This window comes from Struthio camelus, chromosome 7 (genome assembly GCF_040807025.1).
Source record: "Struthio camelus isolate bStrCam1 chromosome 7, bStrCam1.hap1, whole genome shotgun sequence".
Classification (NCBI taxonomy): Eukaryota; Metazoa; Chordata; class Aves; order Struthioniformes; family Struthionidae; genus Struthio; species Struthio camelus.
The window spans coordinates 19,376,397-19,395,850 of NC_090948.1; the positions used below are offsets into that span (position 1 = coordinate 19,376,397).

Below are 19,454 nucleotides of genomic sequence, written 5' to 3' on the forward strand. Positions count from 1 at the left end.
CAGCTGTCAGCTGGTATATCAAGGTATTAAACTTAATGATATCTCATACTTTTTCATCTCCATTTTTAGAACTTCATCGTCTGTAAGTGTTTTTAACCGGCCTCCCTTGTCTGCTAGAAACACGAAATACCTACGACCTTCAAAGTAGTTTAAGTGCTCCCCCTTCAGTTGTGATCAGGAACAGCCACGTATTAAACAGTAAACACAGCATTTTAAATACAGAGCCTAGTGTTTAGTACCCCTCCTGAGAAGAGACGATTAAAATATAAACGTAAAAATAAAAATGTAAAAGTGTTAAGCAAGTATGTGCAAACAAATTAGGAGATGAGACCTTGTGTATTGCTTAGAGGCATATAAATATTTCCTCTAACTAATAAATACAGGATTAGAATCTACTAAAATGAAAAAACATGAAAGTTATGTGATAAGAACACAGAAGAACCCACTCATTGTGGTGAAACTACCCCATCTTTAGTCTTACAGCAGTATTTCCCAACCCGTGGTCTGTGGACCAGATGTAAAAGTTCCAAGTGGTGCAGATTACTACTGCAAAGCATGTATTTTTAAGTAAAGTGAAAGGAGAAACCAACAAGATGGTACAAGACGAGGACACGTAAAGTTCAGCCTAATTTTTATTTGATTACGCATGAAAACTATTGAATCAACAGTGCTCCACACGACCCTGGCTTACTACTTTTTAAGACAAGATGGGTCTTGCTTCTTTTTTGAAATGATTCGATCTTAGATAGTTGATGAGGGCTGTAGAGGAAGGAAACATAACTCAAAAGCCCGTACAGAAGGAGCTAGGAAGGTGACATGGAGGCCACTACACAGAGAGGACCCAGAAGACCTGGCCGAAGTCGTTCTTCCCTCGCCCTTACCCCAGACAAGCCCCCGGACGCTGCACATCCCCGGGAGCCACCAGCAGAGCTGGCTCCCTCGGTCGGCTGGTAGCTGCTTACCTTCTTGCCACAACGAGAGCCTCGCACAAGGCGAGGCGAGGCGAGGCACCGCCCGCGAAGCGGCACCAGGCAGCGTTCACCTGCTACCACCCCTCGCTTTGCAACCGCCATTTGACGGCGAAACGGCAACCGCAACCCCCTTCAAGGGGAAAAACGCTTCCGGCCTCCTCAAGAACAAACGAACCCTGCGCCACCCCCTCCGAAACGCCTCCGCTGCCTGCGCTCGGCCTCGCCTCGCCTTTGCCTCTCGCGAGCACGTGCCGCGCCGGGGCGGGGCGGGGCGGGGCGGGGCCGAGCGACACCCCGCGGAGCGAGGAGGAAAGCCCCAGGCTATTGGACAGGCAAAGCCAGTGGCCAATGGCCGCGGCGCGCGCGCGCGCGCCCGCCCGCCCACGCCAGCCAATGGGATGCCCCCTCTCAGCCACTCCGCAGAGATCGCGGCGGCAGCCCGGCGGCCGTTAACGGCAGCCCAACGGCGGGCAGCTCCTCCCCCTGCCACGCCTCCTCGTCCATCCCTCCTTTCGCCGTCGCCTCGCGTTCTCCCGTGTGCTTTGCTCTCTGCCCCCTTTTTCGACCCATCGGAGACACCGTAGCCGCTGCCGCGATGGTGAGGTGGCCGGGCGGAAGTGACGACGCTCGCGCCGCGGGATTCAAACGCCCGGAAGCGGAGCAGGGCCGGGCCGGGAGCGAGCGGCGCCGGCGCCGCCAGCGGGTAGGGCCCTTCGGCGGGAGGCTCCGGCCGCCCCGGGGCCCGCGCCGGCTGAGCCCTCGCGGGGCGGCCTCTGCTCTTTGCAGCCCTCGAAGAGGTCCGCCCCACGGCTGCCCGCGCTGCTGCGGGTCCGGGCGCTGATTCAACGGGCGCTGCCCCCCGCCCGAGGGACTGCCCTCGGCCTCCGCAGCCCGCGGAGGGGAACCGCCGCAGCGCACGGCGTGGGGCCGGCCGTCGGGAGGGGCGCGGGGCTCGGCGGGCCGGGCGCCGGCGCGCTGACAGGCGCGGGGGTGTGAAGCTAGCGATGCCGAGGGTTGTGAGCAGGGGCCGGGGGGCCCCGCGCTGCCCGCGTTTCCTCAGAGCTGTGTTCCTCAGGCATGTTCTGCTGCTCGGAGGAGGGAAGATACTTCCGTTCAGTAATTCTCATGTTTATTTCCATAGCTGTTTAAAGATGAATTCGAAGGCCACCAAAGAGATAATTATTGGCAAATGGGGTTTAAAGTCTGGTAGCTCCAGAGGGGAGAACGAGCTCGAGAAGTGTAAGAAGGAGAATGCTGCCCTGAGAAAATCAATGGAGGAAATGGTTAAAGGAAAAAGCAAAATGGCAGATCCAGAAAGAAACAGGCTTCTAGAGGTGAGGTGAACATTGGTATTGTCAAACTTCTGTGATGTTCTGATTGTGTGTGGATAACATACTTGAGTATGTAAAACTTCATAAACAAGTTATTAATTTTTATTAAAATTTGGTTTACATTGATGTAAACATTGTTTAAAACTAAAACAGTATTGTTTTAGTTTAGTATTTCTGTTCTCAGGTATTTTTCAATAACAACTGAACTAATAAAATTAAAGTCGTTCCTCAAGGCTGTTAAACAGAACAATTGAAGGCCAGAGGCCCCAATTAGTCCACTAAGGCCACTCCTGCTGTTCCAGCTGCATCATGTCCCAGAGACTTGCTGTGAGCACTTCCTGCAGCAAACACTGCATGCAAGTGACTGACTAAGAATACGCTAGAGTGCTGAGTATTTACTTGACCTACATTCTCAAGCTCCTGCTCAGCTATAGGTAAATAAAACTGTAATCAGTCCACCATATTATCGTTACATTGCAACCAAAGAGCAGAAACAAAGCCATTGCGATTTCCATCCCTGGTAGTCCACTCAAGGTAGACATTAGGTTTCAGAGAAAGCTCAAGACTTAGTGTGTCACGCTGTCAAGCTACCTAGAGGGACTGGGAATCTTTAAATTGACTCTTTTAAAAGATGCAGTTAAATGAAGACTAGGCACGTCAATATTTTTAGACTCTTTTCTTTTGACAATGAGCATTTTGATACATCTGTGTTGCAGTGTGGCTAGCACGTCTAAAGCAAAAGTACCAGCTGTGGTGAGACAGCTCGTGTATAGTTCTGGCTAAGCTATTTAGTGTATTTACTGTGTCTGGAGTAGTTTGCTGCTTGCTCAGTGTTATTTTCAGTGTTTATTACTTAATACCTGCTTGCCTGATTTACAGGGGGAATACCACGGACATGCTCTACTCAATGACCTTTGGTATCAAAGTCTTAATACTAGTGACTGCTGTGCGTGGTCTTCAACCACTGCCTAAATGAGGGTCCATAAAATTCAATTTCTTCTAGTTTCTCTACTAGCTTTTAGTAACTGGATATCAACTTGTAGGTTTTGAGCTTCAACCTTTCTGGACAAAAATGAAATGCTATCATATCAGGAGCTTTGTTAGAGTCCCAAAGTATCACAAAGGCAGTACTAACGCCATTTAATAATTAACTGTGCTGGAGGTCTACTGAAAAGAGAGTGCCTATTGGAAACACCTAGAGAAGCACATTTTGAAACTAAAAGATAAGATAACTTGGAAGTGAGGATTTTCTCCCAAGTGCTTTACTACACCTTTTCTGTGACCCCAATTATTGTAATTTTTTTTTTTTTTGCAAGATGGCTCTGTAGCTTCTCAAAAGCTACTAAATATGTTAACTAACATTAAGAAATGTATAAACAACTATTTTTTTCCCTCATTGGAAGTGCCCTACAGTTCTTGTACTGCTCGTGAATTAAGGTTTGCATACTGTAGTGATTTCTATTCATATAGAAACTGAAGTACCTACTAAGTCTAAGAAATCTGGTTCTGTGCATTATTTCCATCACTTATTTCTTATTTCATCTGCTGTAGACTATTTTTTTTCATCATGTGAAATATTTCAAATGACTGTTGTAGCAGTCTGTTTTGAGTAAAAGCTACTATTTTCAGGTAACTAAAATCTAAGAGAACCTTTCCAAGCGTATGTTTTCTCAAACAGTTGCAAACTTTGTAATGTCTTAGCTATATAGACTGACGTTTATTCATTTGTGTCACTTTTGGGGGGTTTCATTTAGAAAATACTTTCGCTTGAAACAGAAAAAGAAAAAAGCAACCACGTTCTTAGAGAGAAGGACAAAGAAATCCAAAACCTGAAAGACAAGCTTAAGTCCAAAAACAAAAGCAGTGAAGTATCCTCATTACTTAGTCAACTGGAGGAAAAAACAAAGGAAGCAGAAAGGAGAGAACAGTTACTTAATTCTTTGTCAGAAGAAATGGACCGGTTAAAATGCAACTTAGCTACTGTTACTGCAAAATGTTCTGAGCTTGAAAACAGAGCCACTACTTTTCAGGCATCCCAGGTAAGTACTTGAACAGATACCATAACTGTTTATGTGTTAGACTTGGAATTTGAAACCACTAAGGACCAAAATCAATTTCAAAATAGCATGCATTGTAAATCTTCCTTCATGTATGTTTGAGCGTTGAAATACTCCTCTCCGAAGAGAGGCGGTATCCTGTTTGACCACTGCCAATGGTTAGGGAGCACAACTATCTTCTTACAGAGGCAATGTGACTGGAGGGAGAATTCTCTGGTGCTGTCCCACAAGGTCCCTTTTTCAAGTTCATGTGGAAGCAGCATGACTAGTGGCACTGCATGTCAGGATCCACTGTGGCTGAAACACATCACACCCTTTTTTGGATCTATATGCTCAGGACCTTAATAAAAGGAAGCTTAGCTGCTCGCCTAGTTCTGCTTTTGTCCTCCCTGACCTTATGAATCCTCATGCACTCCTCAATCAATTTTTAAAACTAGTTGCCTCTGCTTTACCAGACACCACACATGGTAAATGCTTCAACGTATCAGTAAGTAGGGCATGAATAATAAAGTTTTCTCCCATCTAAAATCGTTAATAATTATGGTGCTAGGTACATGGTTGCTTTTATAAGTGGATTTAGTTTTCTACAGTGGTTTTCCACCCCAGTCTGTCCTAATGCTTTATGGAAAAATGCAGTAGTACCTCAGCAAGCAGCACGTAGAAAACGGTGCCTAAAGGGAGGTGCCCATAAGTCTGCTTTTCCAACTTCTAACCTGTAGATGGTGCTATTTCCCATGCTACACAACAAAGTTGAGTAAAGCTAAGTCCTTCAGAAAGGAAGTCATCTTAATCTACTAATTTTCAATGATATTACATGTTTGTATCACTTTGAATAATATGATCTCTTGGGGAGTAATACCACTTTAAAGTTAATGTGTAATCTCTAATATCAAGAGTCTCTGAACCTTGTTAGAAAGAGTATTTAAAACTTAGGTTCATTCAACAGACTTCATGCCATTTTTGTCAATGGGCTCATCGTTCTAGTAACCACTGTAGAAATTTGTCTTCTAAACCACAGCAGTATCAGAACTGTATCTCTGAACAGTCTCAAGTGGAACGAAATTCCTTTTGGTTTGCTAGAAAATATGCTCAAGTTGTTCTGCATTTACTAGACTTTCTCTATTACATCTAGCTTAGTAAGGTGCAGAGGGCTAAACTTCAGTGGCAATAGCATAATGTTCTAACTCTCTGCAAAAAAAGTTTAGCCGCATACCAGGATGCTAGGTCATAAATAAATGAGTAGAACAACCAGGGCAAAGAATCCTCCTGTAGTCTAAATCCTTATTTTCAGTAAAGAAATGCATGACATAGAAAGCTGAAGACCACCCTTACTTATCTGTACTAATTCTTCATCACTGTCTCAGTTGAGTTAAACTGAGCAGTCTGCTACTTGAAAGAGGCGTATCCTTCAATCTTAAGTGCTAACTGTCAAGATTAAAGGAACAGTGGAATTATACCCTAACAATCAGACCTGATTTCTTCTTTGGTAACATTAGAAACAGAGCTCCTTCCTTGCTTATAGAGTAGCTTGCTTGCTTGCTGTCATAGTTATGAACTAAAAGAAACTGCATGGAAGCAACGGTTGCCAAAAATACTGGACATTTTGCATTGGATTCGGATTGCTAAAATAACTTTTAGTCTAAAATCGGCTCTTTCTTCTAAATTCTGACCTTTTTTTTTTTTCAATGAAGGGCAACAAAATTTGACTTTGACTTAGTCTTGGAAAGCTTGAAAACAAGTCTAGCAGTACTTCTTGAAACTGCTAGGTGGCGCACGAGGAGAAGGTATACGCTGGGTTGGAAACAACAATTGTATGACACAATCCTGCTAGAATTTTTACTGGTGCCATGTTGTAATATTTATACAAATGGGAACTTGATCAATCATAGTGTCCCTAAATCCTATTTTTATTAGATAGCACGGCATTTTAATAGTTTCATTCAAAATCTCCTGTATCTTTCATCTGCTAAACTTGCTCTAACTCATGTTCCAAAAATCACAGGAAACATTTTCAAAAATGTGGCTTGGGGTTGGGTAACAGTTCACGTTTTTATCGCTTCCCTCTAACTTCCCCTACACAATTTCAAAAAACTTCCTATTGTGACTAGTGTGCAGTGAAATGTCATGTCTGATTACGAACAAAGTGTAACTGCTTAACTGTTCTTTAGTTTTATCTGGTTCTAAAGAACGGTGAAAGCCATACTTTAAATGTGAAATTCTACTGTGCATCATGTCTCAAAAAACCCAGTTAATATGCCTTTATGTTTCCAGATAGGCTTACATGCTTTCTGAAATGTTTACAATGCTCTAGTTATCCCAGTGAAGTTGGTAAGGTCTTTAGCTTCCCCCTGTAGTATAGGTCTAGTTTATCTTCAAACTGGTATACTGAAGATACGAGCACAGAACAAACAAACATTTCTATTGATTTTCATGTGTAAATAAAATGCTAGATATTTTAATTTTCAGAAGCTCTCCTGCAGCCTTCAAGGCTTCCAAGACAGCACTTCAGCAGAATACATGTGATATTCTTCTAAAATGTTTTCAGGTGCAGAGTTACAGAATAAATTAAACTTAAACCTAAAGGACTATATTTTCCAGGAGTTTTTCTTTTATATCTATAAGTGGTTTTCTACATAACTTAGATCCTTTTCAAAGCTGGGTACAAAGATCTTTAAATACAAAAATCACATGTATTAGTCCCTGTTTGCTGTATTTAAAATATTCTTATGCTTATTACTTTTGAGAGATTAATAGATATATTGGACTAGTTCTACTGTTTCAACTATCTGTTTTAAAGAACACTAATGGATTGTTCTTTGTCTGCAGGAATCTACAACAGACAGCCCTGGATCACCAATTAATCTTAATGAAGTTGAAAAACAACTGAAAGATGTAAGTTTCCTGTATAACATTCAAGGTATAAATAATCTGTAACTAGATGCATAGGAATGTAAATTATCACCATCTATGTTTTTGGGTATAGTGGGACCTCAGAGTGTGCATTTCCCCCTGTAAGTATCATACCTAAAATTATTTTGTGAGAAGGCAATCATTAAATAAGGATTGGCTGGGGTGGATAGGTGGTGGTGGGGAAACAACAAAAACGGATGGAGTTTTCCAGCATCCTTGAAAAGATTCCTACTTGCAGTGTTTGAACAGTGTGGTTGCTGAGGGAGCAGAAGCAGTACTTAAACTACTTTTCTTGTTTTTATGCCAAATGCCATCTTTTGTTCAAAGGTGGACAGAGAAGTTAAAGCAAAAATATGGAAACCATTCACAGGAGCAAAGAACAGTAGTTTGAGTTTTGTGGTTTATGCAGAAGTAAGAAACAATTTCTATTACAGTTTCATGGGATCTTGATTTGTTTTACACTAATATCTACAATTTTTAGGTAATATATTTATTTTGTTGCCAGTAGACTGGAGTTAGTGTTTCAAAAGATATTTATAAATATCTCATGACAAAAATAAACAGCCCAAACTGCATAGGGTGAATTTCTGTACTTCAGGGTAGTTTTTAATTAGTCTAATATTTAAAAGGTAGTATATTTAAGGTTTCTAGCAAACAATTTAAACAACTGTTCCTGTGGATGATTATGTGGATTCTCATTCTGATTTTAAAATTATGGGGGTTTTTTGGTAACCATAACAAGTTTTTACTGTTCAAGCCTAGCTAACTTGCATCTCAGCTGAAGTACATGCCATAATTACTCTCTCCTTTGATGGTAAGACAAACCTGAATTATGTGTCTAAATGACTAGATCTTGAGCAGTAAGGGATGTAGGTGGAAAAGTTTCCACTTCCCCTCTGAAGCTCTAACCCAGTGTTTCCAATTGAAGCTTACCCTGTACTTTTGTATAAGGTGTTTATCCATGCAAATGAAATGTTTACCATCTCCTTGTTCAAAAACAAGTTTTGTGGGTAAACATATGTATATATGCGCGCTCTCTCTCTCTCTCTCTCTCTCTCTCTGTCTGTCTGTCTCTCTGTCTGTCTCTCTCTGTCTTCTGCACTTCATTTGTTGTCATGTAGGCTAAGTATAATAAACCAGTAAGTGGATGTTCTGGACTCTGAGACACCAAATATAAAAGTACGCATAAAGGTTTTATGAATCTTATTGCAGAAAGCTGAGATAGTGATTGCTGTCTTAATGAACCATGGCATTGGAACAGAAGGCTGAATATGCAATTCATTTGCAACAAACTTATTTCAAGTATCTTGACAGTGTGGTAACCTTTAGTTTGCTGTCAATTTCTCTTGCATACCCGGAAGTCAAGTATGTTTCAAAATGGGAATCTCCAGGGTTGGGGGGATTCTGTTTAGGGAATGATCAGATTACACCATTTTAAATGATACCTGCTGAAAGGGACCTAAGAGGTCTTGGCAGACAGCAAGCTGAATGTGAGTCAGCAGTGTGCTCTGGTGGTAAAGAAGGCCAATGGTTTCCTGGTCAATTTTAACAGCAGAATAGGCAGTAGGTCAATGGAAGTGATTATCCCTCTCTGCTCAGCACTTGTTAGACCACATCTACAATACTGCATCCAGTTTTGGGCCCCCAAATACAAGAAAGACATGAATAAACTGGAGGAACGTTCAGTGGAGAGCCACCAAGGTGGTCGGAGCTGGAGCACTTACCCTGTGAGGAGAAGTTAAGGGAACTGGGCTGCTTCAACCTGAAAAAGAGATGACTCTGGGGGAACATAACAGTAGCCTTCCTGGGAAAAGCCCTGAGTAACCTGGTCTGCCCTGACTGCTGAGCATGCCTTGGACAGCATGAGACCTCCTATGATCCTTTCTAATCTGAATTAATTTGTGATCCAAACAGATGTAAATCCACGTCCTCAAACTTAAACACTTTTAAGTTTGCAAACTTTAAATTGTACAATACAGTTTTAGCTTATTCCATTTTCAAGATCTGTTATTTTATATTTGAGAAAATAAAAGGTTAATTCTTTATAACTTGGGACATGACTCATGAAAGCCTTTGTTTTTCAGTAGCTTTCCCATTTCAGTATGTCAGCTAACCAGTATCAGTTTCCATGCAGTAATACTGCTTATGATGTTAATTTGTATTACAACCTCCACAACCTGAAATAGCTTTGCAAATGAAGAAAATGAAGATGGATTTATTTTTCATTCAGAAAAGGTTATTAGAAACTGCAGTGAAGAAATTATCTAGTTTTCCTTAAACTGTATAACGTATAGCTTTTTTTTTCCTCTTTCAAGAAACAAGACTAATACTTTTAGAACATGATTAATTACCATTTGGGGTTTTCTTGTGTGTGCATGTATGTGTGGGTGGGTTTTTTTGTTTGTTTTGTTCCTCTGCATGAAGGCTCTTGAGAAAAACCAGCAGTGGCTACTGTATGACCAGCAACGTGAAGCATATGTCAGGGGACTGCTAGGACGGATCTTTGAACTTGAACAGAAGTCAGAAGTAGTTAACCAACAGCATCCAGCAGAATCCAGTACAGAAGGTACTGTTTTGTTTTGTTTTGTTTTTTTTTCTACAAGTGACCAAAACCATAATTATCTATAGGATAAGTCTTCTGAAAACAAATTATAGCACAAAATTAGGAATTTATTCTCTCAACATTTTGGTTCCTTAATGGTAAAATTTGGATAAGTAAAATTTCTTTGCTTCCTGTTATCTAGCTACATTATTTAATCCACAGATTTTTTTTTTTTGTTGTTCTTATCTCCTTCGTTATACATGGTTTTTAAAAGCCTTGACACTCCATTGGCAATCTTTCTGTTTGCACAAAGTGTTGAGGCAAATATAATTATGCCTCCCATCCTTCAAAGTACACTTTGAGCCTACATGAAGGAAGCATTAAGGATTTATTGTCTAGGTGTGGATCAGGTTTTTTGGTTGTTTTTTTTTTTTGAAATAAATATTATAAAAATGATTAAGGGCTGACACATCCTTTACTCCTCTGACCACCTCTTACCAGGCATGGAAAACTGATAGATTTGGCACCTATCCAAAACTGTTTCACAATATGGATCTAGTCACCTCTAGCTCACCTCAGTGCTCTATGATTTCTTAATAGGGATGGCGTAGCCCTTCAGTACTATGCATTCAGATTGGTTTGAATAGCACTTGACTAGCATATGGAAAAAAATTAAGATCATGTTGAACAGAAGTCCCAGAAGGAGTTGGCTTGCTTTCCTCATGATCAAATTAATAATTTCCTACATGCCACAACTGATCTGCAAGATAAGTTTGCTAAATAGAACTAGCATAATCTGGAGTATTGAGTAAGATTATGCCCACAGGTACTTGCCACTGAGTAGCTGATGTGCAGTAGCTTGATTTCTCTTCTCTGCTGCTTGGATCCTTACAGAAAACGGCAAAATGTCACCTTAATCTTGTTTTGCTGCTGTTCAGAAATCTGTGAACAATATTTTGGAGGGAGGCAGACTGAAGTAGCTCACTAGAAAAAGTGATTCAGAATTACTGGAGTCAAAGCTTTGATATCAGAGCAGCCAGGAGACTAGGGGTAAGGGGATGAGAAAGTTCCTCTTGTCAAGCAGCTAGACAGGAGTAGAGATCCAAGTTTCTAAGAATGTAGTTACACAAACTGAAAGCAGGTATGACATAGCTTTCCAAGAAGAACTTGGAAAGTTCTCTTTCTGAAAATCTCCCTACCCTATACAGCAGTATCGCTGATAAAAAGTTTAGGCTTAGTTCATGGAAAAACTTGCATTTAAACAAGAAATTTTCCCTAGTGAATTACATGTGGTAGAACACAAGGAAAACCTTCAATAGAAGAAGGTATCAATGTCAAGAACTTTACAGTGTCAATAAGCAGCAGAGCCTGTGTAAGACTGCATTCCTTGTTCCACTATTAGGTATATTTTATGTTACTGCAGAATTTCTAGACTCTCTTTTTCTTCTAGTTCGTAAACTTTTCTTGGGTAACAAGCAAGTGAAGAAGCATGCATTTTTCCATGTCCCAGTCCCCTTTATCCGCAATTTAGAAGGAAATGACGGCATACAATTTGAAAAAGGTAGTCTGTAAATGGCAACAAATGGTCTGGCTTTGGTCAACCTATCAGTTCTTCAGATCATCTGTGGGGAGGCAGGGAGTTCTGCCAGAACCTTCTCTAAGGAGCTGAAATCTGGAATTGAGAAACTGTGGTTTTGGGATTCAGTTTCCACGTGTCCATATAATGTACAAGGCCATGTAAGAATTGTGTGTGGGACTGTGGAGCCCATGTAGCCAGAGCAGATGATGTAGCATTGTCATAAGGGTTAGTGAAGGAAATGGCTGTAGCACAGAGTGGTATAGGGAAGCTGAGTTGATATTTTTCTGCAGCTATCTGGGGAAGAAGTCTACTACATTACCAGTATTGAAAGCTGTTTTAAGTATTAGAAGTATTGAAAACTTGGAGCCCGTCGGATCTGTGTAGCAGCCCAGAACATGGAGTCTCTATTGGTACACTTTAAAATGCTACCAGAGGATCTTGCTCTTTGTTTTTTAAGTGTGACTTTTTTTTCATGATACTATTTCAATATTTCTGACTCATGAAGGTCATCTACAAGAAGAAAAGCAAAAATATTATGACCAGCTGTTATTAACTGCTAAAAGTGATCTTGAGACTGAAAGACGCACTATAACCCAGCTGAAATCTGAACTTAATGAATTAAAAAAGAAATATGAAGAAACACAACGAGAAATAATGAGTTTAAATGCCTTACTGCAGTCGCAACACGTTGTTGAAATGAAGACTCTAGAAAATGAAAATAAAATAAAAGGTGATAAACTGCAGAGGCTGAAACAAGAAAATGAAATTATTAAAGGACAGCTCAGAGAAGAAAAGAAAAAGTCTGATGATCTTTTATCTCAGGTAAGTGGGTGCAGCTGAAAACTTAAGATCATTAGCAAAGAATCAAGAAAGCTTAAAAAGTCTGTTTTATCAGAATTGACCATCATTTGCTTGCTCTGGTAAATATCTGCTTTTTATGTACATCTAGACTTGTCCTTTTTGTGATTAAAACTGAATTCTTTGTTTACTATATTCATTTAGCTCAAAATCCAATATTTTACAAAATTTCCTTGTTAAACACATACTAGTTAGTTACTTCCCTAATCTTGCCAGGGCACAAGAACAAGAAAGGAGAAACAAGGTTGATTCTAATCTGGTTCCATCCTCAAAGTTATTAGTAAATGAGAACAAGAAAGTACAAAATTCAAATCCTAACAATGATTTACATGTTGTTTGGATGCAACATTTTAGTGTGTTGCAAGAACAAAACAGCAAAAGGAACGTTATCTGTAGCAATGAGCTGATAGCAAAAATCTGTGATGTTCTACAGTTAAAACACATGTGCCTGTGACTTCATAATCACTGGATAAGCAGCCCTGTCCCTGGGTACTGCCCCAAACCAACCAGTGCATTGTGCCCAAACAGTTGTTTATTTTTCATTCAGATGAGTTCCAGCATCTGTTTCGCTCTATTGTGTTGCAGCTGTGGTAGAAACTGCTGATTAGAGATACACTGCTGATGCGTATACTTTATGTTCAGGACTTTTAAACGTATTTTTATTGCCTACCTTTTGCTTTATATACTCACTTCACGCACTTCACCATTTCCCCTACATGGAGGGGGTTACAGTAGTGTCTTACTCAGAATCTTCCTATCGGCATGGTCATGCTGACAAAGATTCTGTTGCAGTCTCTTCTTCCGAATATGAAATCCAGACTATGTTATCTGCTGGAGAGAAACTGAGAAGTCCTTCTTGAAAGACTGGTCCTTCAGTCATCCAACTAAGAAACTTACTACTTGGAGAAGTTTGTGGTCAATAATTTCAAGCAACGTAGAATCAAGTTCTTGGTTATGAGGCTGAAACTTACTGGGCACCAAAATAGGCTGAAACCCGAATATCAGCTTAGCTTTCTAAACACAGGCTGGTTTTCACTGATTGATAGTGACTAATAGCTGTTAGCTTTTGCAGCTGAACAACAGCGCTCACTATGAAGGTTGATATGTTCTGATAACCAGGGATATTTTTTGTGCATGCATATATTTAATCCATTATGGCATAAAAAATTTCTGATTCTTAATTCTGTTGTTCAGTTTTTATTAAAAAGTTGCACTGCTTAATTTTTTTTTTCCAGTTACCAAGTTCTGTTACGGTGTTTTTGTGTGTACGTTTTTGTCTTAGAGTCCTGGCAATGGCCTAGGAAAGCTTTGTTTTTTGAGCTGTAACATCATCTTGTCTTCTTCCCCCTGCATGTAGTAGTAATGTTTCCCTGGGGAAAGTAGAGGTATTTGAGCTGGGTTTGGATACCATGTAAAAGGCATGCATTTTCTGCTGGAACTACAATATAAAAGTTTAGTTCCATCCCTCTTCTATTAGATGTATTATTTGTTAAGGTTATTAACTATTGTGCTTGAAAGTTGTTTTTTACAGGTGTTTTTCTACCTTGTAGGTACAACTTCTTCGTAAATCATTGCTTAAGCAGCAGGAGGAACACACTAGGATAGCTTTGTTGGAACAACAGGTACCCAATTATGTGGTTAGATGCTGAGGTGGCTGCTCAAGAATCTGATATTTAATCCTTATTATATGCCCAAAAGGCTTTCTAGACTATAACTTTTCTACTTTAAGAATGAATAGTTTATTAAATTAATATTCAACTATGGAAGATCTCTTGATGCTTCTAAAATTTTTGACACGTTGGTCAGAAAAATCTGTAATGTTTAACAGATAAAAGATTGTAATTAAAGGTGATGCTATTAACTGCATAATCACCTTTTCAAATAAATTGCCTCAAAATAGGTAGGAGAAAACACCTTAAAAACAAACAGCTCATTGAAGTCTGTAACGTACTCTTGATAAGATTACACAAATAATTGCATTGTCATCTTTTCTATCTTCTTTATTTTTTTAAAAAATGTTCCTACAGATCTAATAGATGTTCTTGAAAAAAGTTATTTCGCATTTATTTTCTAAACTTGGGTATTCAGTGTTACAGGTGGTTTCCTTCTAAACTGTCTTGCTACAAGAAAAATCCTGGAGTAGAAATTAACATTTTTACTGTACATTTAGTGTAAATTTAAAATCCATGGACAAATTTTAGGTGATCTTATATTGTATCTGCTTGTAAGATGTCTTGAAATACTTTCAAACTGTATTTACACTGAAGAATTTCATAATTGGGTATGTATGAATTTCATTTAAGTTAGGTGAACGTGACAAGTAGTTTGTTTTTTTGTTACTCCTTTTTAAAATATGATTGCAGAATAAAACTTGCTTCAAATATATAAAATGGAAACAATTTTTTTTCTTAATTCTTATTAATTCTGACCTTAACTCTTTTATTTCACTCTTTTTTGGGGGGTGCCAGATCCAGATATGTACGACAGACTTTGAGAATGAAAAACTTGATCGCCAGAACTTGCAGCATCAGTTGAACAAAGTCCTTAAGGAGCTGCGCAAGGCCAGGGAGCAAATAACCCGTCTGGAACCTTTGGTATGTACTGAAAAAACTTGCATATGAATTTAGTCAGGGATTTTTACATAAATGAACTTCTTTTCAGTGTGGGATCTCAGTTTGAATAAAGTGGGCCTCTATTACTCTTTACAAAAATTCACTGTAGGTCCTTATATCCTTTATGTGGCCCCAAGATGCAGAACCCTCTGATAGCTAGCTAGGTTTTCCTCTGCAACACACAAGGAGAAGTAGTGCTGCAGAAGGAGATCCAGAAGAATCAGGTCGCTGAGCGAGGAACATTAATTCTGTTTCCTGTCACAGAGTGTATCTAGTTTTGCCCGTTGCACAATAACAAAGCTGCGGTGTGCTTCCACTTAAACTTACTGCTAGTGATCAGGGCACCTTCCTTAAATGTAGAAGTTGAATTCCTTTCCCCTCACTCACTCACTCCATCTGATATAAGGTAGATGACTAAAACCTAGGTTTCTTATTTCCAAAAAATTTTGTCCCTACTACTGTGGAAAAGGACATCCATTGTATTGTGAGGACTGTGGTTTGTTTGCTATGTATCAGATAAGGCCAAAGAATACCACCTAGATTTGACTCTCTAGATTCAGCAGAGAAACGTGTAGGGGAGGATTAAGTATTAAGCAAGGCATTCATATGTTTTGCCTTGTTGTATCCGGGATTGCCCTGGTCTTGATTGGAGATGTCTTTTGACTGCTGGTGCCTCTGGAACTCTAAAATAAGGCATCTTGTGAGATTAGGTGATAGCTGAATAGGATTGTCAAGACTGCAGCTCTGGACTTACATAAATTGAGATATACTCTCAGAACAGAAGTCAGATGCCTGCGTCCTTCGTTAGATCAGGTCTGGAACTGTTGCACTTATTACCAAAAATTTAAATGCAAAGTTCCTAGCAAGCTGCAGATGAGAGGAATTATTCTGTGACTCTGCCAAACTATTCTCCTCCTTAGTTGTATGCAAGTTGGGGAAGTACTTAAATAAATGAAGAGCTGCAGTACCTCAGGATTTATCCACTTCCTTCTTCATGTGTTCTTGCCCCTGGGAGAGCTTTATTTGCAAGAAGTGCAGTTGATCAGCTGCCAGCTGAGGCCACAGGAAAACCTGCTGGCTGCCAGAAGAAGCACCTGCTGAGCAGAAGTTTGTCTAGGCAGAGCAGGAAAGTTGAAGTGATGAGCTCCGTTGCGCTAAGAAGCAGGCAATATAGTTGCCAAACAGAAAACTGGGTGCCCCTTCCTGTTAGGGACAGCCTTCACAGATCTGTGAGGCAGGAGGAGAAAAGAAAATGATGACAGAGTTTGGGAAGGTAACTGGGCAGAGGAAGCATCCTATGCAGAAAAGGGACTGAGGTGGCATTTTTTTTAAGGAAAGATCATGCAGAAGTGGTTAGGAAGATGGTTAGGGAAGGATTCCTGCAATGTTGAAAGGAGGAAATTTCCCATGTATAGATATATTTATATGTTGAATTCCTTGAGACGTTTATGGGCATGTTTTTAGAATTTTCAAAAGTAATCTTTAAAACAATTTTTTAAATAATGCACTCTATCTCTCATGATCCTTGCACATGTCATGATTTAAATATTAGGCTTGTGGTCCTACTGTAAGAGGGTTTCCGTCCTTGATCTTTATAAGCTACTTCCTTCACCCCTCCCTTCTGTCCTCCCTCTCAAAAAAAACTGCATATACAGACAGAAAATGTGCCACAAAAAGTACTTACAACATCTGTATGCATTACAACGTCTGTATGCAGTACTGAGGTTTCTGCACACTGTGCTTTACTGTTTGATATGTAGGAAGTAGAAATTTGGCTTTTTTTTATTAGCATGTGTTATGAAAGTTGAGGGGCCTAATTCACTTGCAGATTGGCAGTGGTGATTGGGGGGTTTTAGGTTCAATGTCTTAACTTATATACCATTGCTTGTTTTTCTAATCATACCCTATGCATGAACTTCTGTGCATCAGCCACTCTGCAGTGGCAGGAACTACATTCTCCTTCAGTGGTCAATGAAGGAGAGAGAAACCATTTCAAAGTAAGAACATGTCCACTGAACGCTGCCATAATGAAACTGATGCACAGTGTCTTATTTGTATATCTAATCATATGTTGTGGGAAACCTGCTTTAAATAGTTTGCAGAAAAAGCTGTCTGCAATCTAGTTTGAATATGGTTTTAGAATTATGTAACAGGCCCATATTGCCCTCTGTTATTAATATGTGCAGCATAATTGCATTTAGCCATCTTTAAAATTCTTCCCTTAATGCTGTAACACACACCAGGTGTGTGTTATCAAATCTTTAATATTCTTTCCTGCAGTTACTTGATCAGGGCATGCATGCCCCAATTGCATACAAAAGCTTCTCCTTTTCCAGAAACTCCAGGAGTCCGGACGTATGGAACCACAGGAAGGTTTGCAAGCAGCATTTGAAGAGAAGATGACAATATATGACAGAAGTCCTTCCCTGAAACGTTCAAATCTCCTTGATGAAAGCTTTCTTGAGTGTCCCAGATGTAAAGTGCAGTATCCAACAAGCCAGCACAGAGAATTATTAGCACATATTGACTTTTGTACAGCCTGAGCTCCAAATGGACTTATGATATTTGCTTTTTAAACACTGCCAATATACTGTTTTACAAAGGGAGAAGTTTTTTGTTTTTTGTTTTTTTTAAAGCTTTTTTTTTCCCCCATAATTTCATGAAGGACTACGAGTTTCATAATTTGGTTTAAAAAAACATTATAGTAACTTATTTGGCCTCAAATAGTTTACCTAGCATTTCTGTGAAAAATGTCTACTGTATTTTTTGGTTGCAAATGGAAATATTTTTAGAATTGGGAATATCTTCAAATAGTGAACTACTGACTTTTTTTTGACTACTTTTTTGCACTATTAAAAATGAGATGAGTAAAAACACATCTATTGTGTCAGGCTTTATTTCACTATTTGGCATATCCAGCTCTACTGAGTCGACTAAGTCTGAGAATTATGCTTGTATCTTAATTGACGATAATAGCTACAAAAGGCTTTTGGCCCTGGTAGAATCGGTCTCTATATCCTGTCTCCACCAGGCTAGGCTGTTTACATGCATCTCCACACAGTATCACTATACATATATCTATATCCACATAGTATCACTGTATACATGCATATGAACATATATAAAATATGTATATATGTACCATATACATGGTTAATGCATGATGCATTAAAGTTAGGGTAGTAGTGAAGATGTCTTTGCTACTTGTGATTGGTGTTATCAACATGGATTTCAAGGCACTTGTTCTTCTGAACCATAGTCAAGAGTGACTTACAGCAGGTATGAATGAAAATGCTCATTGGTGCGTAAGCTCTTCTCAAAAAATGTCATTGGGAAAACAAACTTCCTAGCAAACACGTGCCTAATGAAAAAAGCTTACACTTCAGACACCAGCACCACCAGCAGGGACCATTTTGCAAGTCTGAATATGTGCTTACGCTGAAGTAAGCTCTTGTTGCACTTCTGTATTTGACTAGTTGAAGTTGGGAAATGTCACTTACTAAATCTATGTCACCCTCTTCAGATATCCCAGTTTAAATTGTTCTAGTGAGTCACAAGTGTCATGGTTAACTCTTGCACCACTTTAGCAACTAGCAAAACTTTCCCTGAGAACTCATCAATTTGCCATCATAGCATTGTTTTCCTCTAGCACCTATTGTAAATCTGGGTCTGTTACTAGCATTTTATTCTTTGCACCTGTAGTTGTCCCTTCCACAACAGTGATTAAACACACATTAGTTAAGGTAAGCTTATAAAAGAACATAGTTTATGGTTGGCTGAGGACACAAATACCTATAGTCAGTCAGACTCCAAGGTGCATCTTTTTCTGGTATACCGATTCCAATGCTGGCCAGTATCAGCCTTTTCCATTACACTTTGCTTTACATCTCCCTCTGTCAGCCCCATAATGTTCACCCTAACTTTTAAATATGAGGATATCTTCCAAGTTGTTTCCAATTACTTTAAAAATATTGAATGATATTGTTATCCATAAATCTAGTCCTTCTGAGCCATAAAGATAGTAGCTTTTGGCATTTTCTGTTGAGTCCATAGTCTAATAAAATGAAATATTGTCAGTGAATCTGTTATTTATATTGTATCAGCTACTTCTCAATTTTACTGTCTCCCAGCCTAATCTTTGTGTTTGACTAACCTATAAATTGTAGCAGCAAATTTTGTGATCAAAGATATGATGAACTAATGAATGTAACAGAAATTATGCTTCCAAATCTTACGATTTTGCCATGAGGGAAATGTTCTTTATTTCATGTCTGTCTTTCTAACCACCTCTTAAATTCAGAACAATAACAATGCTTTTCATTCCAGTGTAATAATAGTAATTTCCTCTAATTAAACTTCCAAAAATAGTTTAAGTTACTTGTCTTCTAACAACACACTAATCAGCTGCCATTCTATTCCCAGTTGTCTAACCAGCACGATTTCAACAAAAAGAAAGTGTGATCTTTTTATTAATTATAGATTAAGTAAATTTGCCTTCTACAGGTCAACAGTGTTCTCAGCCATAACCCTGAGGCTTTCTTAGGTTAGCGAAAAACACGTCACCTTTAGATGCTGGTACTGTAGAAAGGATCTA

General features: G+C 39.4%; 1 protein-coding gene across 6 annotated transcripts; it reads left to right on the forward strand.

The window, feature by feature from the left end:
• Positions 1-1,368: 1,368 nt before the first annotated feature.
• CEP55 (centrosomal protein 55) lies at positions 1,369-18,935 on the forward strand. 6 transcript variants are annotated; one of them, XM_068950056.1, is made up of 9 exons: positions 1,369-1,569; positions 2,113-2,305; positions 4,057-4,341; positions 7,186-7,251; positions 9,694-9,835; positions 11,896-12,212; positions 13,799-13,870; positions 14,717-14,842; positions 17,197-17,729. In XM_068950056.1, the coding sequence occupies exons 2-9, from the start codon at positions 2,123-2,125 to the stop codon at positions 17,401-17,403; spliced, it is 1,398 nt and encodes a 465-aa protein (XP_068806157.1). In that variant the 5' UTR covers positions 1,369-1,569; positions 2,113-2,122; the 3' UTR covers positions 17,404-17,729. The 6 variants fall into 6 exon arrangements, with proteins under 6 accessions (XP_068806157.1, XP_068806153.1, XP_068806154.1 ...); XM_068950052.1 differs by having other exon boundaries at positions 1,385-1,569; positions 17,182-17,729; XM_068950053.1 differs by having other exon boundaries at positions 1,468-1,674; positions 17,197-18,935.
• Positions 18,936-19,454: the final 519 nt, after the last annotated feature.